The 25,243-nt window shown below is 48.4% G+C and overlaps 7 protein-coding genes across 7 annotated transcripts; 5 read left to right on the top strand and 2 right to left on the bottom strand.

Moving 5' to 3' along the window:
• Window positions 1-43: 43 nt before the first annotated feature.
• Window positions 44-1,579, top strand: AO090011000654 (mandelate racemase/muconate lactonizing enzyme family protein; the record flags this gene model as incomplete). The annotated part of the gene is made up of 4 exons (XM_001826200.1): window positions 44-88; window positions 152-256; window positions 316-921; window positions 980-1,579. 4 exons carry the CDS (start codon window positions 44-46, stop codon window positions 1,577-1,579), a joined length of 1,356 nt encoding a protein of 451 aa, XP_001826252.1.
• A 462-nt stretch (window positions 1,580-2,041) lies between these two features.
• On the bottom strand, window positions 2,042-2,998 carry tim21 (the record flags this gene model as incomplete). Its single annotated transcript, XM_001826199.3, has 5 exons — window positions 2,042-2,127; window positions 2,180-2,279; window positions 2,334-2,388; window positions 2,447-2,631; window positions 2,714-2,998. The coding sequence occupies 5 exons, from the start codon at window positions 2,996-2,998 to the stop codon at window positions 2,042-2,044; spliced, it is 711 nt and encodes a 236-aa protein (XP_001826251.1).
• Window positions 2,999-3,572: 574 nt separating this feature from the next.
• On the top strand, window positions 3,573-5,302 carry AO090011000652 (ADP-ribosylation factor GTPase-activating protein; the record flags this gene model as incomplete). The annotated part of the gene is made up of 6 exons (XM_001826198.3): window positions 3,573-3,638; window positions 3,702-3,837; window positions 3,897-4,080; window positions 4,146-4,852; window positions 4,908-5,225; window positions 5,274-5,302. 6 exons carry the CDS (start codon window positions 3,573-3,575, stop codon window positions 5,300-5,302), a joined length of 1,440 nt encoding a protein of 479 aa, XP_001826250.1.
• A 700-nt stretch (window positions 5,303-6,002) lies between these two features.
• AO090011000651 (folic acid synthesis protein) lies at window positions 6,003-7,517 on the bottom strand (the record flags this gene model as incomplete). Its single annotated transcript, XM_001826197.3, has 3 exons — window positions 6,003-6,990; window positions 7,051-7,259; window positions 7,320-7,517. 3 exons carry the CDS (start codon window positions 7,515-7,517, stop codon window positions 6,003-6,005), a joined length of 1,395 nt encoding a protein of 464 aa, XP_001826249.1.
• A 976-nt stretch (window positions 7,518-8,493) lies between these two features.
• AO090011000650 (nitronate monooxygenase) lies at window positions 8,494-9,774 on the top strand (the record flags this gene model as incomplete). The annotated part of the gene is made up of 4 exons (XM_001826196.3): window positions 8,494-8,506; window positions 8,603-8,864; window positions 8,930-9,431; window positions 9,484-9,774. The coding sequence occupies 4 exons, from the start codon at window positions 8,494-8,496 to the stop codon at window positions 9,772-9,774; spliced, it is 1,068 nt and encodes a 355-aa protein (XP_001826248.1).
• A 2,358-nt stretch (window positions 9,775-12,132) lies between these two features.
• Window positions 12,133-13,830, top strand: AO090011000649 (cytosine permease; the record flags this gene model as incomplete). Its single annotated transcript, XM_001826195.3, has 3 exons — window positions 12,133-12,360; window positions 12,451-12,667; window positions 12,728-13,830. 3 exons carry the CDS (start codon window positions 12,133-12,135, stop codon window positions 13,828-13,830), a joined length of 1,548 nt encoding a protein of 515 aa, XP_001826247.1.
• A 1,657-nt stretch (window positions 13,831-15,487) lies between these two features.
• tif35 (translation initiation factor eIF3 core subunit g) lies at window positions 15,488-16,592 on the top strand (the record flags this gene model as incomplete). Its single annotated transcript, XM_001826194.3, has 4 exons — window positions 15,488-15,504; window positions 15,579-16,200; window positions 16,266-16,437; window positions 16,540-16,592. The coding sequence occupies 4 exons, from the start codon at window positions 15,488-15,490 to the stop codon at window positions 16,590-16,592; spliced, it is 864 nt and encodes a 287-aa protein (XP_001826246.1).
• Window positions 16,593-25,243: the final 8,651 nt, after the last annotated feature.

Genomic DNA, 25,243 nt, shown 5'->3' with positions numbered 1-25,243 from the left:
TTGACCTCTTCTCCCTCTCTTTCCATAAAATATACCCTACACAATGGTCAAGATCACAGGTTTCACCACCCGGGATGTGCGGTTTCCGGTAAGTCAGAGGCTGTTCTTAGATCCGATGCAATTACTCTTCAATTATTGACTCAATGCACAGACATCCTTGGATAAGACTGGCTCCGATGCCATGAACGCAGCGGGCGACTACTCCGCCGCCTACTGTATCATCTACACTGACTCCCCACACGCTGGACATGGCATGGTATGTGGATCATGCAACACCCGCCACATTAACATAATACTGATACCTTAAATGAATAGACCTTCACCATCGGCCGTGGAAACGAGATCGTCTGCGCCGCCATCTCCCTTCTCGCCCCACTCGTCGTTGGAAAGGACTTGGACGAGCTCACAGCCGACTGGGGTAAGACATGGCGTCATCTAGTCTCTGACAGCCAGCTGCGCTGGATTGGTCCTGAGAAGGGTGTTATTCACCTTGCCCTGGGAGCCGTCGTCAATGCGCTCTGGGACTTGTGGGCTAAGACACTCGGCAAGCCCGTCTGGCGGATCGTGGCGGAGATGACACCCGAGGAGTTCGTTCGTTGCATTGACTTCCGGTATATCACTGATGCTATCACTCCTGAAGAGGCCATTGCTTTGCTCAAGGAGGTTGAGAGTGGCAAGGAAGAGCGTATCAAGGAGGCGGAGCAGAGCCGTGCAGTCCCTGCCTACACTACTAGTGCCGGATGGCTTGGCTACAGCGAGGATAAGCTGAAGGCTCTTCTGAAAGAGACCGTTCAGCAGGGCTACAGGCACTTCAAGTTGAAGGTTGGAGGTAACATCGAAGACGATAAGAGGCGGTTGCGCATTGCTCGTGAGGCCATTGGTTATGACAAGGGTAACATCCTGATGGTGGATGCTAACCAGGTGAGTTGACCATTGTCGAAACCTGTCTCTCTATTACATTAGTGACAGTTCTGAACAGGTCTGGTCTGTACCTGAGGCTATCAGCTGGATGCATGAGCTCGCCGAGTTCAAGCCCTGGTTCATTGAAGAGCCCACCTCCCCCGACGATATCCTCGGCCACGCCGCTATTAAGAAGGCTCTCGAGAACACCCCACACGGCCCTATCGGTGTCGCCACCGGAGAGATGTGTCAGAACCGCGTTATCTTCAAGCAGCTTCTGCAGGCAGGAGCCTTGACTGTTCTCCAGGCTGATGCTTGCCGTGTCGGCGGTGTCAACGAGGTCCTCGCTATCCTCCTGCTTGCTCGCAAGTTCGGTGTCCCTATCGTCCCTCACTCCGGTGGTGTCGGTTTGCCTGAGTACACCCAACATCTTAGCACCATTGACTACGTTGTTGTCAGTGGTAAGAAGAGTGTGCTGGAGTATGTGGACCACCTACACGAGCACTTCGTGCATCCCTCCAGTGTCAAAGATGGTTACTATGTTACCCCTCTGGAGCCTGGATACAGTGTCGAGATGAAGCCCGAGAGTATGGATGAGTTTGCCTTCCCCGGTGAGCAGGGCAAGAGTTGGTGGACGACGGATGCTGCGAAGACAATTCTGGAGGGTCCTCGGATATGATGAGACTAAAGTTCGATGTATAAGTTTTATGTTTCTCATGTTAATATTTATGTATTGAAAATAGCCATTGCATTGTTTGATTTCTTATGAAAATGCTGCTATTATCTCGTTGATTTAATATGCTGCAGAATGCTTTATGAATACATGCCCAAGTGTGGGTTTTCTATAGTACAATACGGGTGTAACTGTGGCGTCGTGGCACAAAGAAGCCATACGCAGACGCAGATCACCCAAGAATAACGACTTTCGTCTGTCACAAGCTTGAAGCTATCCCTTCAAACTCGAAAGTCCGTCGAATAACTGATCGACAGTGACTGATCATGCCGACTGGTTTGCGTCGGCTGCAGATGGAAACATCTAGCTCTTACTTCTGGTGTTGGCCAGCCAGGGTAGGAAGAGGGAGCCTTTTCATGTCAAGGCTACCTGACAGAGCACAAAAATTTGTTTTGACAAGGGCGTGATCTATCGCCACTGTATGCCAAAGATCTTCAACGCTTGCCCGACTCCAGGCTTCTCACGAGCTTGCTCAAGGATGACTCGAGAGTGACCTACGTAGGGTTAGCTTGAGATTGTATATGTCGGGAATCAACTATTGCTTACCCTTAACATCTAATGCTAGAAGCTGATATTCCCACTCATTCTTGTCGAGTGGCTTAATCATGTGGACGTGTACAACTCCTTGGTTGCGCGGTCCCTCAACCTGAACGTTGACGATTAGTTATGCACATATTATCTAAGGAATAACGCAACGTACATGGAAGTTCATCCGCAGATGTTCCCGGCCTAAACGATCTTTTTCGATAGTGGCTCTTAATAAGAAGTTAGCGTCTTTGATGCGTAACTAATCAAGAACAACAGGGTACCCACGCAATAGGACGATTCCGCGCCCACTTATTCGAAGTACTTTCTCCATATGCTTTGATTTCTCTTCGGTCTCCCAGAATATCCGTACACCGACTGTCGTCCAAGATGCGTTCAACTGCCTTCTCGTACTGCCATGTCCGGCTATTCGGGGAGAAAACCTCTGAGTAAAGCAAGTAAAATACACCACCCTACCGATGTATCAGTCTTGCGTCCATCATGCATCATGAGATGCCCATGAGCAACAGTATTGCCCACTCAGATCTCACTAACCGTCAAAGCCGCACCAGCCAATATAATCACAAAGTTGAACGACTGCTGGGTAGCGCGCGCAACCTTTTCCCGTCCCGTCAATTCTCCCCATTCATATCGCCCATCATCGGATAATACGGTCACATTCCTCCGTTTCGAAGTCGAGCTTGGTCCTGAGCCTCCCCCGAGATCGCTGTGAGTCGCATAGCATCGCGTCAACTCGACCGTGCGGGGAAATCCAGGTCGCAAGAGAAGGGCAGACGAAGCCCGGTGCAAGGATGGTCTTGGTAGGAGGTATGCACTCATTGTGGGATATCGAACATCACCCGGGTTCCAGTCGGATCAAACTGTATCGCACGGCGGTCGTGAGCATGGGAGATTCGAGCAAGAACTGCTGAATGATCTCATAAAATTCCATGCGCTGAGCCGTGGTCGGCATTCAATTGAGACTCGGTCCATGTGGGGAGACGGGTGGGTCACGTGGATGACTTCCGCTCTGGTGAAAATTTCCGGAAGGGTCCGAGTACGGATGTAATTGCAATACGCAGTGTCAAAGAAAGTGTGAAGACTTCCATATTTAGACCAGTATTTGATACCATTGCTTGGCTTGAAAGTATAATTGTGGATCCTATTGAGATGAATACAGGGTAAGACATCTTTTTGCAACGTTTCAGATCTGATCTTCCCCTTTGAGCGCCGAGGGAATTTTAAAAGTTACAGTAATTTGTAACTTCCGCCCGGGAGTCCAAAACGATTCCGACCACGTTCGTTCTCCCGATTGCATTTTGGATCCCTCTTCCTCCTCCCTGGAAGTCCTGACATCCTATACCGTCTTTGTTTCCACTCCATTCAGGACCCGTCTCGTCCTACTCGTCTCACAATGAGTGCCACCAAGGCGGAGTCTCAAAAAATATTTGAGAAACTCAAACTAAAGCCCGCAAACAAGGTGCGCGCAACCCCTCCCCACTGGTCTAGAAATTGGCCGAGTTCGCTAACTTCACCCTCATAGATATGTTTTGATTGCGGCTCCAAGAACCCTACATGGTCGTCGGTGCCTTTCGGTATCTACCTGTGTCTCGACTGCTCGGCCCACCACCGTAACCTGGGTGTCCACATTTCCTTCGTTCGTTCCACAAACCTCGACCGTATGCACCACCGTCTACCCCAGATATGTTTTTACTTTGATACTAATGGATGCTTGCAGAATGGCAATGGGAGCAGCTTCGGCTTATGAAAGTCGGTGGAAATGAGTCCGCCACCAAGTATTTCCAGTCGCATGGAGGTTCCGCCGCCCTGGCTAGCAAGGACACTAAGGTCAAGTATACGTGCAATGCTGCCGTGAAGTACAAGGAAGAATTAAAGAGGCGGGCTGCGCAAGACGCCGAGCAGTAAGTTGCATATTGTCCATACATATCGCTCTACCGCTAGATGCTTACCTTGCTGTTTCTCACAGATTCCCCGAAGAGGTTGTGATCACGGACGTTCCCGCTGGCACCCCTTCCAACGGCTCCAGTACGCCTGCTGGCGATGCTGAGGATGATTTCTTCTCTTCCTGGGACAAGCCCTCGATCAAGCGCCCCAGCAACCCTCCCTCACGCACAGGAACTCCCCCGGTGGTCAGCCGCACTGCGTCTCCGTTCTTGAACGCAGGCGCAAATGGCTCGCGCTCCAAGTCTCCTCTTTCCGCCTCCGAAAAGGAAAGCGCTCCTGCCCCCGCTGCTATCAGGGCTAGTACTACTGTCCGGAAGACTACGACTGCTAGCACTGCAAAGAAGGGCAGTCTGTTGGGCGCCAAGAAGGCTCCCAAGCTCGGAGCCAAGAAGATCGGCGCAGCTGAGGCCATCGATTTCGAAGAAGCAGAAAGGAAGGCCAAGGAAGAAGCCGAGCGCATTGAGAAGCTTGGATATGACCCCGAGGCTGAAAAGGCTGAGGCTGATGCTAAGGCCAAGAGTACTACTACTGGAGCTACGCCTATTGCCGCCCCCACGCCGATCAGCCCCAGCGCCTCTAGAAAGTCCCACGAGCGTAACTCCAGCGATGTAGAGCGTCTGGGAATGGGCATCGGACGCCTAGCATTTGGCCAGACCGCTGGTTCGAAGCCTGCTGCTCCGAAGAAGCTGGGCTTCGGCTCTGTCGCTCCTGCTCGGTCAGCTGCTGACGGTGAGTTCACTATTGCCATCTTCAAATTGTTTGCAAACACTAACAGACCATACAGAAGAGGAGCTAAACCAGACCAAGTCCAGGTTTGGTAACCAGAAGGGTATCTCGTCCGATGAGTTCTTCGGGCGTGATAGATTTGATCCCTCAGCCCAGGCCGAGGCTAAGGAGCGCCTCCGCCAATTTGATGGCGCCACCGCTATTTCTAGCAACTCCTACTTTGGCCGACCAGAAGACGATTTCCCTGCTGCAGATGATGGATATGGAGACTTGGAAACTGCAGCCAAGGACTTTGTTCGTCGTTTTGGCATGACAGCGGGAGACGACCTTGAGAATCTTACACAACTCGTTGGAGACAGCGCCGTCAAACTGCAAGGTTCGTTAACCTACCTCCGGTCACCCACATCTTACTGACAACATTTAGGCGCCATACGTAACTACATGAACAGCTAAACGGATACAACTAATCGATCAACACCGCGGCAACCTTTTCAATCTCCACCTTCGGACACCATTACTTTGCCATGATTAGCCAGTTCATTGTCTATCACTTTGGTGGCGTTTTTATCCCTATCCCTTTAGAAAGATATCCTCGCGAACGCAACCCGGCCCAATTTCACCCCTGCGGACTGCGATACTCTGGCCGGGAAAACGCTCGGCTTTCTGCAGTCTGATTCTTGGAGTGGTTGATGTCGGCTTCTCTATTGTTAATTGCTTTTGATTCTGAATTAGTCGAAAATCTTTTAAATTGGCATCTTCATTGAATATCATCCTTGATTTGCTATGGTTCCTGTATATCCTTTTTTCTTAGGTAGTGTTAGGCTTTTTTGTCAATTAAAATCAGATATTTTATACGTTAGAATAATTCTATCTTGTAGCAACCATTGATAGCTTAAATTAGGGTCTCCACTGCATGTAAAGCATCAAATCGAAGATCACATCTAATACAAGCCTCAACCCTCACAACAGGTCTAGAGTAGAACAGACATCCTTTAAAAGGCCCACACCAAACTAAGTTCAAAAATCATATATTGCTTTTATATCATACAAGTTGATGATGATCACGCTATCCTACAATCTCTCGATATTGTTGAAAATATACAAGTGTCAAGCACATACCTCAACCATTCTATACCCATAAACAAACAAAACCCTACTCATCCACCCTGTAAATAGCATCCGCAACCTTGGCTACCTGCCACATCTCCTTAACATCATGGACACGAACAATATCCGCCCCACCAGCAACACTAGCCGTAACAGTGGCAGCCGTGCCCCAATTCCGCTCACTAGCCTTCTCAACACCAGTAAGTCTCCCAATGAACCTCTTCCGACTAGGCCCCATCAACCAAGGAAAATACTCTAGTCCCTGGACACCGGTACGGAACTTCTGTAAATCACGAAGAATAGTCAGATCGTGCGGCTGATTCTTCGCGAACCCAAGCCCGGGGTCGAGGATCATCCGCCAACGGCGGATACCGGCTGCTTCGGCGGCGGAGATGCGCTCGAGGAGCTCGGCGCTCACGTCCTCGATCACGCCGTTGGGGTAGTCTGTTAGCTGGGTCATTGTTGATGGGGTTCCGCGCATGTGCATGAGGATGACGGCTTTGCCGGTGCGGGCCATTGTCGGGAGCATGTTTGGGTCGAGGAGGCCGGCGGAGACGTCGTTGATGATGTCTGCGCCGGCGGCGCAGGCTTCCTCGGCGACGCGGGCGCGGTAGGTGTCGATGCTGATGGCGATGTTTGCGGCTTCGGGGATGGATGTGCGGATGTGTCGGATTGCTGGGATGACGCGGGCTAGTTCTTCGGCTTCGCCGACAGGAGCGGAGCCTGGACGGGTGCTTTCGCCGCCGATGTCGATGATTGTTGCGCCGGAGGCGATGAAGGTGCGGACAGTGTTGGTTAGGGTTGTTAGGTCTGTTGGGGAGTGTTTGCCGCCGTCGGAGAAGGAGTCCGGGGTTAGGTTTAGGATGGCCATTATGTGGGTTGGGCGGTTGGGGTTGGTGGAGTGGAGGGGAGGGAAGTTCTTGGATATGTAGGTTGTGGCATGGGGGGTTGGTTCTGGCGGGGGGAGGGATTTGAGATGGGAGAGGTAGGTTGTGCTGTGACCTGGGAATGGGGGTCGTTCGTGAGGGATGAGCCTGGTGGGTTGTTGTTAGATCTCTGGGTTGTGGTAGCGTGGCTTGTACGACGGTACTTACTGGCAGAGAGGTCGTAGTACGAAGTCCCGTTCGAGCATTAGCTGGTGGGGGATGTTGAGGCGGTCGTGGGAGAAGATCTGTTCATCGTAGAGCAGGATATCAAGATCAATGGACCGGGGTCCCTTGTCGATCAGCTTCTTCCTTCCCAGTCCGATCTCAATCGATTGGATGGTATCGAGTAGTTCCAGAGGTCCTAAGCTGGTTTCCACCTACCCGTTGGATGTTAGAAGAGCTTGTACAGTACAAAACTACACTAGATGGTGACTGACCTCGCAAACCCCATTCATGAACGGGTCTTGATCGAGGACGTACATTGGAGCGGTCTCGAACAGGGAACTTGTCCGCTTGACTCTGATATTGGCTCTCTCCATTTCGGTGCATGCCTTCTCAATCATCTCAACCCGTTCTCCGACATTGCTTCCGAGGGCTATAAAAGCCCGGTGAAGCGGAGGGTTACAGGGATTCATCCCAGTATTGAATGAATTCAATGAGCTAGTGGAAACGCCCCGGGTATATGCGGACGATCTTAGAGATCCATGGCTGGAACTGCCCACGTTAGGCTTGGACAACGCTCGGCTATCACGTCGTCCAGGCACTCCAAGATCTAATACACAGGGCATTAGTTTCCGTGGCTACATGAGAGCGTTATGGCACAATGCGATGCCCGAATGCAAACAGATTTCAGGTGTACTTTAGAAAATAGACGGCCGGATTTGATCCTAGTGAATACTTAAAATGCAATTGAGTCACATACTCGTACCAGAGACAGACAGATTTCTACCACTATGTTAGACGAGGGGTTATCACACAGTCTTATCAAAGAGAACATGCCTCGTTGTCGGGCCCGCGCAGAATCTCCTATAGACCGGCACACAGACCTTGCTGTGTCCCAGGGTTGGAAACAAGCCTGAATTGAAAGAAGGCCATGGCCTAGAGCCCGGAATGGTTGAGGTTAAGGATCTAGCATTAGGATGCCAATTTCTAATTGACACTGGCCTCATACTTCGTGAGAAATGGGGAACCCTGGCGTCAATCAGTAGATTTTCTATGACTCGTCCAAAAAAAAAGTTCAGGCAATACGTCATGCATGGGTTCGCGATTTTTTCGGAAGCGGAATCAGCTGATGCAGGACACCTGAGGCAGCTTAGTTGGGTGACTAATAAACTTCTGAAACCCCGCCTGTCAATCGGCCAACAGGTTCGGCGCTAAACTCCAAAGGCTCTGGCAATTATGGGGAAATTAAGTTCATTCGGAGGTCCCGTGTTGAAGTTGCAACCGAGGCTGTCATGCTCATGCTTCCTCCTCGGTTCATGCCAACCTCTTCTTCTCCTATATTTAGGACTTATTCTCCATACTCTCCACATTTCATTGTTCCTGATCATCTTCACTACATCTATCTTTTGATTCTCGATTACTTTCTCTTCTCACGTCCCACCCTCAACCATGGCTTCTCCTCGTAAGCTCCCACCGCCTTTGTGCCCTTCCATCATGTGATTGGGAGCTGTGGCAATGCAACTGGATAGGACTCCTTGCTAATCACAGGTATCGATAGAGAAAATCCGTACTACCCTTACGGATCTGCTCAAGATCCAACACCCCATCCTGCTGGCAGGTATGAACGTGGCCGCCGGTCCTAAGTTGGCCGCAGCGGTCACCAACGCCGGTGGCCTCGGTGTCATCGGTGGTGTCGGCTATACCCCCGAAATGCTTCGTGAACAGATTGCAGAACTTAAGAGCTACTTGAATGACAAGAATGCGGGTTTCGGTGTCGACCTTTTGCTTCCGCAGGTCGGAGGAAACGCACGCAAGACCAAGTAAGCCTCCCTGTACCTGGGACACCCTGGGTGAGAGGCGAAAATGCTAATTTGCCTGGCTTCAGCTACGACTACACCAAGGGAAAGCTTAACGAGCTTGTCGACATCATCATTGAGAGCGGCGCACGCTTATTCGTTTCGGCCGTCGGTGTCCCTCCCAAGCACGTCGTGGAGAAGCTCCACGGTGCTGGCATCCTGTGCATGAACATGATCGGCCACCCCAAGCACGTTCAGAAGGCCCTTGATGTTGGTGTTGATATCATCTGCGCTCAGGGCGGTGAAGGTGGTGGTCACACTGGTGATGTTCCGACTACCGTTCTCATCCCTACTGTTGCCAAGCTGTGCCAAGGCAAGAAGAGCTCCTTGACCGGTCAGCCCGTGCAGGTCGTCGCTGCAGGTGGTTTGTTCAACGGTAACTCGGTTGCCGCCGCTCTTATGCTTGGTGCCTCTGCTGTCTGGATCGGTACTCGCTTCATCCTGTCCGATGAGGCCGGTGCTCCTGTTGCTCACCAGGAGGCCGTCCGCACTGCCGGATTCGAGGACAATATCCGCACCATTATCTTCACTGTAGGTTTTTGGGCGTTCCTTGACGTGTACTTTCTCGCTAACCAGTTTATAGGGTCGTCCCCTTCGTGTTCGCAAGAATGCCTACATCACCAACTGGGAAGAGAACCGCCAGGAGGAGATCAAGCAATTGACCTCCAAGGGTATCATCCCTGTCGAGCACGACATGGAGAACTTGCCGGATGACGTTGACGACGAGACCCTGGACAACGCCCGTCCCTTCCTGATGGGCAAGGTCGCTGCCGTCGTCAATGAGAAGAAGTCTGCCAAGGCTATTGTTGATGAGCTTGTTAACGATGCCGCTGATCTGCTGCAGAAGGGCCACAAGATGCTTGCTAAACTGTAAATAATTTCATTGTTAATGGCGCACTCCGGGTATGAGGATGTTGCATATAAATGTTGATATTCATGACCATTTATCCTGGTTAGCGTTCTTCGTTCCAATTTTCTTTTCAGTTCGAGAGTTCCCCAGCAGCCGGACTGTATCACGGTTCATTTTGCAGCTGCCGATGGAAACCCAGCACTAGTATTTACAACAACTTTGTGCGGCATAAAGTACGGCAATAGACCGCAGAAACTGAAGACTACTTACCAACCCAGAGAGTATTCGTACCAAGTAAAGCAGTTCTACCTTCCAGAACCACCACAGACGGCAATACATAATCCCGACCGGACCCAAGAATTTAATTATGCAATCGGCTCGGCAAGCCGTACCCGTGCAATTCTCCATCTCCACCTAGACCCGACCATGAAACCGACGAACATGGAATCGTTCCGTAAATATCAACAGCACGATGGGGAACAGTGGCAAAAAGAGCCGCTGACTCATCGGAAGGAACGCTGTCAATTCGCAACAGACCATGCTATACACATCCTAGAATGGATAATCCAGCACCCGAACACAAGTATCTCAGTGTTCTAGGTCGTAAACCTATTACACATGACTTTCACAAGCAACGCGGTTCACGCCTAAGTCAAGAGGAATTTTGGCAGTGAGAGCTTCAGCCGCACTGCCGAGGTGGAACGTTTTGTGGCGGGCTTTTTTTGCTTGCGGGTGGGGATTATGGGTCGGGGGTTGATCCACTTGGAGGTTCGGGTTAGGGCTTGGGTGTTTGTTGCCTTTCGTGTAGGTTATATAGTATTGGTTTGTATAGTATTACTGGTTGGGGTGTTCCAGTTGGTGGTTTAAGGGTTGGAGGGTGAGATGGGCTGAGGAGAAGGGATATGTGAATGTTCAAACTTGTGGATAGGGGACACATCGAAACCAATGCAATACGCGTCGTGATCTAAATATGTAGCCAAAACGCCCGATGTGACATGACTGCTGCATGTGGGAGTCACGATCTGATGCCTGAGGATAGAAATGAAGTATATAATCCGTACATCAACGGGATCTAATCCTCCAGAAGAAAATACAAGGGTCCAAAACACTGAGTATCCAATCAATTTCTAGAATATTTTCTAATAAAGTTATCTTAGATTTTCTCTGATCTAAACATACGTAGTTAGAGCTGCAGCTGCGCCAAGGACAATCTATAGCTTGTCTGGTTGCATCTCTTATCAGAAACGGCGATTACCGAAGCTGTGAGTTGGGACTAGAGAGATCGTAAGTTTCCGCTGGCGCGGGGTAAGCAAGAGATCTGGAGAAGGGATACGGAGGTGATCCCTGGACATGACTGCTGATGTAGCATATTACTATCATCATGAGCATCATATGGATTGAGGTGATGTTTACGTGGGAAAGTGAGAGATCTAGATCAAGTAGCCAAATGATTGTTACCATAGATGAGATATTGTTTCCAGTATCGTGACTTTAGAGCCTATACGGAGTACAGTCACGCCGAAATGAGTCTGATATTCAAGTGATATAGACAATCTATATCTTGTTTTCCTGTATAGAATAATCATTTTGCACTCATATGATTGTATCGGTGGTGTCCGATGCTCTAATGAAGATATTAAAAGTCATATCATGCGTGAGCAATCAGAGATAACTGAGATCGATAGGCAAAAGCTTGAATGCGGGCAGGTGATATGGCCGTGGTATCAGTGACTGAGATAATCAGGAACAGTGCCTATCAGCAGTGAAAGTCTTATCATTCACATTGCCACCCTTGGTCGGGCCCACATGGCTTGTCAAAATTTGCAGCCAATCACGGAAGCTTGGATGGTGCTTGTCCCTCCGAGGAAATTTCCTATCCGCCAATCAGAATGGCGAAAGGAAAGCTTGTCGTTCCATGATTCGTTGAAAAAACACGTTAGTGGATGGAACCTTAGGGCTAAGGCACAAGTGGATCCCCGACGGCCTTCTCAAAACGAGTAAAAAAAGGCTTGACCTGGATTTGGGAAGACACGCGACAGTGAACCCAGCGGAAGTTACGCGGTCGCGGCAATTCTCGCTGGTTTGAGATCGAGTGGAGATGTGTGGGAAGAATTTGTCCTAGTCCTTCCGACCAAATATTTATTTCTAGCTCCCCCCGTCCTCTGACGCAGAGGAAAAAAGAAAGAGAAAGGAAAGATGTGAACCTCAGCTTGATCATTTTCCCCTCCTTCTCCCTACCAACCCTACTTGGTCGGCCTAAGAGCTATCTAGCTCTCCGACCCTCTATAATTTCAAGTCTCCTCCTTCATTGGTGGGGATCTTCATCAATCAGGAAATCACCGTTGGAAAATACGGTCCTGTCGGACTCCCGAATCCAGCACGATGTTCGGAAGGAAAGATCAAGACCTTGAAAAAGGTCCTCAGGTGGCGAAGACGGCATTGGACACCAGCAGCGATGGCGCGGTACCCGGAGAGACCTTTGTATACGGCGATTCGCTGTATGCTAAGCTTCAACGGCTCGCAGGAAAGATCAATATCGAGCAGCGTGGAATTGAACGGGTACCACCAGACGAGCAGACGGATACGTCGTACTTCAATATTGGCAGCATGGTGTGTTTATGATTCCGTTGCGTTAATTTTGTCTGTGCCAGCTATTGTCTGGCATTTCAAGACCGCCTGTCCAACTGACCCAACACGCAGTGGTTGGCGGCCAACATGGTAGTCAGTTCCTTTGCCATTGGTGTCCTCGGAAAATCCCTCTTCGCTCTTGGCTTTGTGGATGCCATCCTGGTAAATCTCTTCTTCAACTTGTTGGGTATCATGACTGTGGGATTCTTTTCGTGCTTTGGTCCTCCTTTCGGTCTGCGACAAATGGTACTCTCCAGATTCTGGTTCGGATATTGGGGGACAAAGTTCAGTGAGTATATCCAATTTGTGGTGTCTTATTATAGTTAAACAGCCATTAATACTTGTCTAGTTGCCTGCCTCAACGTTTTGGCCTGTATTGGTTGGTCTGCGGCCAATGCAATTGTTGGTGCTCAGCTCCTCCATGCGGTCAATACCGACGTCCCAGGATTTGCAGGTGTGCTAATTATCGCCTTCTGCACGTTTATTATTACTTTTGCCGGATATAAGGTCGTCCACATGTACGAGTACTGGAGTTGGGTGCCGACATTTATCGTCTTCATGATCGTCTTTGGCATGTTCGCCCACTCCGGAGATTTTGTGAACATCCCCATGGGCGTCGGGAAATCCGAACTCGGCAGCTGCCTATCCTTCGGTTCAACTGTGTACGGATTTGCCACTGGTTGGACCAGCTACGCGGCTGATTACACGGTGTACCAGCCCCGGGACCGCAGTCGCCGCAAGATCTTCTTCTCCGCATGGGCCGGTCTTATCGTTCCTCTGATCTTCACACAATTCCTCGGAATCGCCATTATGACCGCCACCAGTCTCAACGATGGTGACAACAAGTACCAAGCTGGCTATACAGCTTCTGGAAACGGAGGTTTGCTCGCTGCTGTTCTCGATCCTCTTGGTGGATTCGGCAAGTTCTGCCTCGTGATCCTGGCCCTTTCCATTGTCGCCAACAACTGCCCCAACATCTACTCCGTCTCCCTGACCCTTCAAGTTCTGAGCCGTTATACCCAGAGAGTTCCTCGTTTCATCTGGGTGTTCTTGGGTTCCTGCGCCTCTGTGGCCATTGCCATCCCCGGATATTCCCATTTCGAGACCATCCTGGAGAACTTCATGAACATCATTGCTTATTGGCTCGCCATTTACTCTGGGATCTCACTCACTGACCACTTCGTCTTCAAACGTGGATTCGGCGGATACCGTGTTGAGATCTACGATAAGCCCAACAAGCTTCCCCCGGGTATTGCGGCCGCGGTTGCTTTCTGCTTCGGTATCGCCGGTATGGTTACTGGAATGAGCCAGTCGTGGTGGATCGGACCCATTGCAAAGCATGCGGGTGCGCTACCCAGTGGTGGTGACGTCGGGTTCGAGTTAGCGTTTGCTTTTGCTTCCGTGTCGTATATCCCCTTGAGAATGGCTGAATTGAAGGTGTTTGGTCGGTAATTGTTTGGTTTGTTTTCTTACATTTGGGGTATGGGTCTGTGAATACGTTTTATTTTGAGTTATCTCTACTACGTCGTTTTTAACGGCATTGACCGTTATCTCTGAAGATGCTTGGTTAGATTTTCATGATACCGCGGATCATATATATGTGTATGTAATTTATATGTGAATATACTACGTGTATATCTTTTAAGAACATGTGATCCGTGTAAATGAGCATCCTATATAAAGCTCCACGTATCTCACTCATAAGCAATAAGACCACTGCTTTTCGATACAGGATTGTTGGTCGACTCCTTACGCCCCAGGCTCAGACATGAGGTATTGACTCTAGAAGGCGTTGATTCCCCATATCCACCTGTCAGACCTCAGACACTGATGATCGAAGCCATTCCTCCATTACTAAAGGCATTCATGTGCTCAACCCTATGAATTTAAGTATACTTTTACATGGAGTGATCTTCGTTGCAAAGCTACAGATAGAACTTCAAAAGACCGCTAAGACCTAATGCAGAGGAAATCGTAGCAGAACAATGAAATTTTATCTACAGTACTATAAGTATTGGAGTTCATTGGCAGCTCATTGAGAGGTCCCTTCTAAAGTATAACTATAGTCCCGAACAACAACTACTACCTTCTGGACGATCTAGGTCACTCTTCTAGATAACGCCTTGCTGCATAAAGCTAGTCTTATACCGTTTCCACTCATAAATCTCTAAAGAGCAGTTCAGTTCCCACGTGAGGGCTGCAACTCACTCAAGTATGTCTCCTTGATTGTTCCAAGATGGTCATCCTAGTTCATTGTACCCTTAAAGATGAAAATATTCTACAATCTTGGATGGTTCGTCGGGCATCAATCAGGTCCTACTTTATCCTGTTAGTTCATGCCCTCATTGTGAGATGCATCAAAGAAGGAACTCCGTGTCTTGTTGGCAAGTGCTTGGTTTGAGTGTCTGGTTCCCTGTCGCCGGTGCAGGGGGACAAGAGGCTTTGATCATACAAGTTCGTTTATTTATCGGAGTAGGGTAAAGTTGGACTATGAAGATGGTGTATTTGACCTCATTCTCTCCAATTACCTGACCATTCTTGATTTAGTATCCATCACGTATCCCCATTTGGGCATTTTCCTCTACTACAGTTCAACAGAGAACACTTTGATTTTGCTGATGAGATCGATCCGCCACATCTCGGAGCTTTCCCCAACATTGTATTCTTTATCCTTTTCTAAATTAGTTATGCGAACTTAGTGGCATAAGGGATCGACTCGTTGATAAGTGTCTGCATTGAACTGTCCTTCCATTTCTAGTAGTGGAGACTACTAGTAGGTGCGATGTTATGTAGTCGTTTTTTATCTGAGATAGTATGGTATGCTTAAGCTTTGTTTCCATAATGTTGAAATATGAGTTATCCCGGTTATTTAATAGGTGACCAGTTTTAGCAAAACTGTAAGACCAGGTTTTTCAGATCTTTTGCTACGCTTGATTGTACACAATAGGGCTACGAAGAGGTCCTCCAGTTGGCATCACGTGAGCCAGCTCCCCGGCACCAGCCACCAACTGCGCCACAGGTCTTTGCCGCGCCGAACAAATCCACAACGGATCTTTCGTTGAAATCCTAAGAAATTCAGCAACATTTGCAGATCACCACATAAAGCACAATGTCCAAACTAGCAAAGTAAGTGAGACCGGACCCCATAAACCCGCGTCGCCGGGAGTCCTCTGACATGAAATTTTTGCAACTTTCTGCAGCCGCGCCGACTGGGCCGACGACGAGGAGTTCGATGACCCCTCCGCGCTCCCCGCGCAACAAGTCACAACGAACAAAGATGGCACCAAGACCGTTGTGTCGTACCGCTTCAACGATGAGGGCAAGAAGGTGAAGGTCACCCGCCGGATCAAGACCACCGTCGTTCGCGAACATGTCAACCCCCAGGTTGCGGAGCGGAGGTCCTGGGCCAAGTTCGGTCTCGAGAAGGGCCACGCTCCCGGACCCTCGTTCGATACTACCTCCGTCGGTGAGAACATCGCTTTCAGACCCAGCATCAACTGGAAGGCACAAGCCGCGGAGGCGGAGAAGAACGGCGGCGAGAAGGGCAGCATGAAGGATCAGCTCAAGGACAAGAAGGTCAAGTGTCGTATTTGCAGCGGAGAGCACTTTACAGCCCGCTGTCCGTTCAAGGATACCATGGCGCCCGTCGACGAGCCCACCGCTGGTGGCGCTGGTGAAGATGATGAAGCAGCCGCCGGTGCTGTCGGCACTGGATCTGGCAGCTACGTGCCTCCTCATCTCCGGAAAGGTGCTGCTGGCGGCGGCGAGAGAATGGGTGGCAAGTTCGAGAAGGACGATCTGGCGACTCTGAGAGTTACAAACGTGAGTTTTTCACCTTACGTTTTTCTCTATATATATATCATATCAATCCTAACCACGAACAACAGGTTTCCGAGTTGGCGGAAGAAGGAGAACTCCGCGATCTGTTCGAACGCTTCGGCCGCGTCACCAGAGTCTTTCTTGCCAGAGACAGAGAGACCCAACGAGCCAAGGGCTTCGCTTTCATCAGTTTCGCAGATCGCAGCGATGCTGCACGCGCCTGCGAGAAGATGGATGGCTGTACGTTCCTCCCCAGTTTTCCCTCTTCCAGCCTCAACAAGAATACACCAAAAGAAAAAGGAAAAAGAAAAACAGAGCAACAGGCTAACAAAACTCTTCTAGTCGGTTACCGCCATCTTATCCTCCGCGTCGAGTTCGCGAAGAGAACCACATAAACCACTCACCCCCCCCATACCATTTCTTCTTCTCGTTCCGGTTTACGACACTTTTGGATCTTTTCGTCAGGCGGGCTTCCTTCCTTCATGGCTGAGGAATCTTTTCTTTGTAATGTATGAACTGATCGATAATGATGATTACTGAAAGGCATCCAAACCGTGTCATTTACATTTGCTTTTTTGTCGATTTCTACACAAAGAAAAGTACGGTTCTAGAGGGGTTTCGATTCCACCTTTCTTTCCTCTTCCTCTTCCTCTTCTACTTACTTCGTCCCTTAACTCCCCACAATCTCAATATGGAAACATGGATAGCAAATGATAGACCAAAAAGCACCCACCCATTCCAAAAAGAGAAAAAGCACAACCCCCTAGAAATGCATAAAGTAGTTCTCCAACATCAACAACAACGACCCAGAACAAAAACCCAAATAACCACACCCCAGCAAAACAACAAACAAACACAAGCTCCAACTCTTCCCAAAGAGGAAAACGAAACAAAACTCTAATTCAAGGCCACCCTCCCCCGAACCACGGACAAACAATTCTCACGACCGCCCCGGAACCCTTGTCTTGAAGAACCTTAAGCCTACCTGTGTGACAGGGGAGGGGGCGGGCGGCCGTATCCAGGACCAAGTATGGGGATATGACACACTCTCTGTCTCTCTCACTCTCTGTCTTTCTCTGGGTGTAGGTGTGGGTGTGGAAATGAGTGTGTTTGTGTTTAATAATAGAAGGGGGCAAACCCAAGGGTTTGTGTGAGATGAGGAGGCTTAGATTCCAGGATCGAAGAGGAAATGGAGATTTGTCAGACTCTGATGATGCTTACGAGTTGGGGACTTTGTTGAATCTCTTGCAGGGGGTGGTTTCAGGTCTGGGGGTAGGGGGGAATTGAAGATGCTGGGACTCGAGTGAGGTTGGAGATTGAGAGGTCGGGGTCCTCGGGTACTACGTAGACATGTAGGATCCCAGGAGGCTTTGATTTGAATTTGAGTTCTTTTTGTGAGGTTTTTGCCCTTTTTTTTTTCTTTCTAGAAGTCTAGCCCATTGTACATACTGTCATTTCTCTCAGGTGGGAACTCCTGCAGCTATCAGACATGCACAGCGGTACATACGCGGGAGAGAGCCATCGGGGCTAATTCCTAAATCCTCACCGCAGTGCCGTGTGGACCTGGACTTACATGTGCGGGTATATCTATGGACAATGGGCTGGGGATTTCCAGGATACCACTCTCTGTGGCGATGTTTGGACCGGTTTCATCGGCCGAACGATGAAATGGCGGTATAGCGTAGCATCACCCGTATGAGCTGAGTGTAACGCAGGGTCAGGACCGACAGAAATCAGATCAGCTTCGTATCTCTCATCCAATGAGAGGGATGCTCGGTGGTACTGGAAGGAACGTGAAAGAGCGCGGGTGAAATAAGTCCGGTTACATCAGGCGGACCTGGGGTTTATCGGGATCGTCGTCGTCATCAGTTTCATGGATGGAATCTCAGAACGGGCGAATCGTCGATATTCCAAATAAAGGCCGTAGCCTGTTGGCTCGTGAGCAGATTTCCACGTCCGTCTGTGTCACTCAAGCGGTCCTTGGACTGGCAGCTGTCATGGACAAGTAGGAAGCTCTGAGTTTGGGCGGAAGTCAGCATGGCGGGCCGTCGAATAGGTTGTCATCGTCAGAGGTTCAAACTAATGCCGCTAACGTAAATAAGGTCTAACGGTTGTCTCTTCGTTGTACTGGCTGGGTCAAGTTTGACTAGCTCAACAAGAGTCTTCCTGCGCCGACTTTTCATCATCATTGGTTTCAGGATCATTTTCGTCCGTGGAGCAATTCGTTGGGATTCTTCCTTAGCGTAACGAGGCCGAGTTAGCGTGGCAGAGGTGACTTGGGACACTACGAAATGCGTGTCAGCCGTGGGGGCCCAGTAAAGGCAGAGGGCAGGACGACTCACCTCTCAAGTTATGGGAGAATTTTCCAGCGTCCGGATGAGAATCCGCGTTGTAACCTACACTATACGGCCACGGTTCCTACGAGGAGCCTCCAGATACCTCAAATGAAGCTTTTTTGAATGAAATTGTGGAGGGTCAGCAGGTGATATCTGGCGGGAATTGGCACCCGTTTGAGTCACACAGGCAGGACCAGATTCGGCAAGGGTCAAATAGTGGGAACAAGAAAGTTTCTTTTCTAACAAACAGATCCAGGTGTATGGATATGGTCGATGCTAAAGCCAGCCACGGGACATTCTGAGATATCAGGCTGTCACGCGGCAGCTGCGTTAGGGAAAAGCACATGGACAGGCAACTCCTTATCCATGTGAGCGGTGGGTGCATTAGATGCGGTGCAAAAGATCCGGGGCGAGAGGCAGGATTGCTTCTAACCTGACAGTCTGGCCTTACGGTCAGTGACGGACGCATGATTCGGAGCATAAGTCTCCACTAAACGTTCATGGGTCTCGGGAGTAGGGTTGCAATGGTAGTAGACTACAATTTCAAATCAACACCCAAAGTCCACGTCGATCATCGCCATCGCCAAAGCCTCCGTGAATATAGCCAAGAATTCTACTATACCCGCTCATCGGTTACCACGGTATCCCGCTGGGGCGGACGGTGGAGACAACAGGCTAGTCGAGGGCACAGGCAGGACGTATCTGGCTCGAGAGAGCGCGATGAGCTGACAAGTTTGGTATCCGGGGCCACCATCGATGTGCTGGGGACCAATTGCCAAGACCAGTCAAATTCAAGGTTGAGGACCAAAGAAAGCGTGAAGATCGCAATGACGGTAGAAAGTTCAAGCTCCAGAATCACCGTCCGTCAATGGGTTTCTTCTCAAGCGTGGAGACTGCAGGGAAGCCCGGAAATAATGCCCGAATGGTCTGGACTCGCGCGATTCCGTTAGCTCGACGCTGACTCGTGGGAGGGACAAGATTTGCTCTCGCAATGGAGCCAGAGTTTCCACCGGCCAGCTGCAGGTCAGTACATTAGTAGTATCTCACTCTCCGTCAGGGCTGGTCAAGGTAAATTAAAAAAAAATTGCGGTTGTACAGGAACATTTCAAGAAAAGGTACCGGTCTAGTACCGGCCACTAAGCTGGATCTGGCAAGAGCATGGTTGAGAACGTTGTATCCACTCTTATACGGGTGGATTCTAACTGGATTGGATGGTTGAACTAGTATGATCGGTAGTAGTAGACCCGAAGCCAAGGCTGGCAACGTATTGCAAACTTTTCCCACATGAGTAGGAGTCTAATGGAGGGTCAAAGTTTGGCCTAGAACGATCAAAACCTTAACTGGCTATGGAGATGAAGTCGATAACTCGCTCGTCCAGCGACAGCAAGCGCACATTCGAGAAAAGACGACGGGGAGAAAGAGACGGGGAGGGCAAACATGATCACCGTAATAATTTAATATGATATATATTAAAACACAATAATCATAAATCATGATCAAAAAGAAGTGAACCTTGATGGTAGAACGTTAGTCAGTCAATAAGAGCTGAGGGTATTAAACGATTAACCTTCTTTTTACAATCAAGGACGGATTTAGAATCCCTGTCCTCTCATCAATTTCAAGAATGGGTTACATAAGACTGAGGAGAATCAGTTGGATCCAGGAACATGGGTCAGTGTAGTCCCATCGGACAAAAATAGAAAGACGATTCAAATCATCCACAGAGCGATGCCTGTAAATGGAAAATATTATATAATGGAAGGATTTAAGAAGGGGTAAAATCAAGTTAAGAGCGACGGGAGGTGTGGATTAGTTAGTCAATGATTCCTTTCATTGTTCAAGATTTAGTTAGCACGTAGTTGGGTGAAAGAAGGCCAAAAACATTTTAGTTTCGGATGGAAGGGATTTGGGGGAAATGGAAGTACACAGGTGTAGTACTTAGGTATCATGCACTATCCTCCTTCGGGTTAGGCATGGTGCACGTGCCAGAAGAGTCCCATGGGGTTGTAGCCTTTCCAAGGTTAGCGCCAAAGTGGTTCCTTTGTGTTGGGATCAACATTGAACATTACTACTACAACTCCTCCGTACAGGAGGTAATCTACCAGTTCCCGGCATGGTGACTGCATGGGTGACGGGAAACATACAAGGTGAGTGGGAAAACATAAGCAAAAAAACTAAGCAAATTAAAAAAGAACATCGAATTTCAAAACAAATCACTGCAAATGCAATCATCACCGTGCATGTGGACTGGCTATGTTTCTCCTTCTAACCACATTTTCTCAGATTAGTCAATCTACACGCGCTTACATCTTTTCCTATCCTATGAATTCATTCCATATGCATCACTATGTATTTGTTTTTTTTTTTTTTTTTCTTTTTTTTCTTTTTCTCTTCGTTAGAGTCCATGCTTATTGGCTATCGGTGACCTGAAATGCAACCTCCCCACCGCCACCATCTCCGAGACCCCTGTACGAGGTTGCTCTGGGATTTGCGCCGCATCCCGCGCACACAAAACATCCTGCACGACATTAACACCCCTCCATTAGGCACTCTCGATTTGCTAAGTTCAAGTTTTCTTGGTTCCCAGTCCTGGATGGATCTTAGCAGGGACCTTCGGCCAATGGTCCTGCCTGGACTCCTTTTTCAGCGCCATGCATATCGCATTTGGACCAACTAGCTTCCTGCATGGCTGGATGACCGGATCCGCCCCAAGACGATCTCCAAACGAGATAAGAAGAAATCGTGAAAGAAAAAAAAAAAGAAGAAGAAGAAAGAAAGAAATGAGTGAAATGAAAAGAACCTGAAAAGAGCTCATAATCATAGTAATAATTGACAGGATGACGCTAATCTGAGATTCAAATGGGACTTCTTTGTGTTGGTCTCACTCCTCCCCGGTTTGTGGGGCCCAAAGCTCAATTCTGGAAACTATGCTGTGTACGGGAAACGCGTCTCTCCACAACTAGCTACAGAATCTCTTACTAATTCGGACTCCTCCGATAGATGTCTCATTACCTCTCCCATGGCACAGGTATTAGAGTGGACATTGTGGGGGAGGGGGCAAAGGAACAAGAGAGTGAGAGAGGGTGATCAACCCCGATGCGTGGTTTGATCCATTAGTTCCAATAACTTACCGAATATAGCATCCTGGTGAACGGCATCTGGTATTATGGATGTACCTTCCAAGAGGTACATACTATGGAACCTACCGACCAACCAGTAAGTAGGTATTCCACATATGTACCCATGCAGCCTGCATGATTCAATCGGCTCTCCGGCGCCGGTGTCGGTGAGCGACCGACAAGTCCATGTCCTTAGGGGAAGAGTTGAAAAGGTAAAAAATAAATAAATAAATAAATGGAAATTAATAAAAAAAGATATTTTTATTTTCCCAACTGTTGGTTGGAAACCGTCGATCGCCTGATCTCTCATTCATGCAGGAGTTGGTGCTCGTGCCTCGAGCACCCGAAAGTTCTTTGGAACGGCCCCAAGGAGGCGTCATGTCTAGAACATGGATCCTCTTAATGGGTCCACCAGCCCCCTGCCTCCCTTATACCAGAATTTTACTGACGCATTTTAGTACCTCTGTCATGGTTGGTTGGTATGGCCCATCGCCGTGGCTTTCTGCGGCTGCCTAAGCTCAGTAGTGTCGACAGCCTCCGTCATGCGACTGGGGTCTGCACGGGAGTTCCGGGGCCATGATCGTCGCTACTAATCATTTCTAGCGCCATCTTAATTTGCTTGCTGCACTTTGCCGTTGACCGGGTGTTCACGCTAGAACAGCTGACTTTACCGGCAGTGGTCTGGTTAGAACTGTTCGGCCGGCCGACTAGCGTCCAGCTGAATCATGCCAACGCTGGAGTTCCATTTTTCCCTCGGAACTACTCAAAGTTTGTGCAGCTTTGATAGTGTCTGGAGTTGGATATTGAGGGGTTGTAACATCGAAATTGGCCAATGCTGTGTTTCTCCAACGCTCTGACAGGGTCCAGTGCCCTTTCGCGCTATTTCGGCTGATGCAACAATATTCTCCACGACGGCTCTCATGCTTCATTTTATTCCAGGGAAGCTAACAGAGGGTCAAAAAGAAAAATGAAGAAAAAAAAGGCCCCCAAATGATCCAGTTCTCATTACACTTGGACCCTTTCTACTGTCACCCATTGTAGTGTTATTGTTATGTGACCTTTTCTTTACCTTTATCTCTATTTTTTTCTTACATGGAATATCCGTTGCATAAATACAGATGCAACGAAAATCTCTCGTTTTACGGTTTTGTTTAGTTTTAGTTTGTGGTTATTACGTCTTTCGCCTTTTTTTAATTAATTAATTTATTTATTTATTTTTTTGGGCCCTGACATGGTCCCGAATTGCACAACAAACTCGTGGCAAAAGTGGTATTCATCTTCAAGCTTAATTTGGTAACTAGGAGCTATCAGGGCTTGTGCGCAACGCCGTTCTGCAGACAATTCCGCCGCATACCTACAAGGGTCATACATTGGACGTAAAGGAGGTCGGGCTAGAAACGGAGAAAGCAGGCGTGGGTGTGGGTAAAAGAAAAGGAAGAGAAAAATAAAAATAAAAAAGGAGAAAAAGAAAAAGGAAAAAAGAAAAAAAGAAAAGGGCCAACTTGACTTGAGCGAAGTGTTCCATTCGGTATTTGCGAACGAATATCAATCCGACAGATCCCTCGATCATCGGTCCAACATTTCTCATTCTCAGTCATCAGTGTTCCCTGTGATAGAGGAAGCTGGAACTACTAGAGCCAACAACAAACCCCTTTCATCAAGCCTTTGGGATGATTATCTAGGCAAGGGAAGCAGAAACAAAGACTGACGATTATCAGTTTGATAGTCGATCGTTTGCGGGCAATCACTTTACATATAGCCGTGCAGCCTGGAGTCATATTCTGCAGCAATAAATGCAAGACACTACACCGTTGACTGAATACCGCACAGTTCATTCGATTCAGGTAGGCGTCTCTCTTTAGCAATTCATCTTGCCCAACATCTGCTCTACCTGTTTTCCACAGTGTCTTTTCCAATTGCTTTTTCAGACCAGTTCCCTCAAATGGAAAAATAAAATGTTCACCAAAAAAAGAATGAAACATGTGGCCAGGTTCTTCAGATCTCATTGTGTAGATCCGATGCTTACCCCATGTGTGGACTCGTCTGATTTTCCCTTCCCTTTGTTATAAACACGTTTCTATACCTACTTTATTTTACAGGCTGTACAGTACGCTGGTGTATGTACAGCAACGTGCCTGTATTGCTCTCATCGCATTTCTCCTTTGCGGCCTTCAGAGTGCAAATGATCGCATCTGTCTATATCTGTGGGCAGTGAAATGCAATGATGCCCTGAAGCAGAGTCTCGCTGATGGAACGTGCCATGTTTTCTTTTTTTTCGTCCAGTTTTCCTTCTTTGGTTTGGCCTACTTCTAAACTAGCCCTCAAAAACCTCCGACCACTATTGCTTTTGACGTCCATATCCTCTACTTTTTCCTTGATCCAACGTTTGAATCCGTTCACGGCTTGCGATTGCCAGCCAACTTCTTTGTTTGACGGTACCTTCCTACCTACTGGGATCTCTCCGGAAAGGTCCATATTCTCCAACGCCCATTAGCTTGCCTTGAGCGTCCTGTTCAAAGACGTTGACAATGTTTTAAAGCCACGCTACTTTGCTAACAAGCTTGAAGGAGAAATTAACGCCGAATAGGAGCGGCAACTACTTTTCTTTTTTTGTTCTTTTCGTTGTTTGGTTTTTTTCTCGAGCCGCAGGGTTCTAAATCCAATGAGCAGATTGTTCTGCCATATTCCCTGACACCGTTTTCACTCTAATATACCCCTGTTCAGCGCCATCAGAAGCCTAGTGCTCCTTGGGCGTCACTCTAGCGCTCGCTCAACTTGGGCTGGTCTTAAGGAACCTTCAAGTTGTCCTAAGATCCCAACCCCATCTTCACTGAGATTATCTTCGGTGGGCTTGTCAATGAATCATTGTAAGTATTACTACTACTACTACTATGATTATTACTCGGTTTTATTTTATTTGGAATTTGTTATTATTATTTTTTTGATATCATTTTCTGGTATTTCTTCTGATGGTATTGTATTTTTTTTTTTTGGTTTTCTTTTCCCCCTTTCTCTGATTTTATTTCTATTTTATTTTATTATTGTTTTTTTTTTTCTTTGAATTATTATTTTTCCTCTCTCGCTCTCTCTCTCTCCAACATCGGATCTCCTCCCCTGCACCCGTGACCCCCCCCCAATGGATTGCTTATGACGAGCGATCTACATGAACGTTAATTTTCCCGTCTCGTTGGTATTTTCAGCGAATATGCTCTGTTACACAATCCTGGTATTTCTTCATTTCCCTGTATTGATATGACATCAAGGACGGTTGTCTTCTTGGCCGTCAAGGATGAAGACCCTATTTCAATTCTGACTGGCAACTGTCCGATTGCCTTCAGTACCTTTTTCACTTTGGCTCTCCTTTTGCTCTGGCGCTTTCAGCTCTCTTGTATATCTGTATTGTGGCTCCCCCATCGTTCTGATCATGCTTCTCTTCACCAGCAGCAACTCTACTGCACAATTCTTTCCAAATGGACGGTCCGATTACAACCGATAGTGACTATACCGGTGGTCAACGCCCATTTTCTGGTCCAATCAGCTTCCCTATGGACGATGAGGACCATAGTCGCAGAGGCAGTGCCGTTGGACATC

Source organism: Aspergillus oryzae, chromosome 7 (genome assembly GCF_000184455.2).
Source record: "Aspergillus oryzae RIB40 DNA, chromosome 7".
NCBI lineage: Eukaryota > Fungi > Ascomycota > Eurotiomycetes > Eurotiales > Aspergillaceae > Aspergillus > Aspergillus oryzae.
Note: the sequence above shows the minus strand (reverse complement) of the source record. Positions and strands in the feature narration are given on the sequence as shown.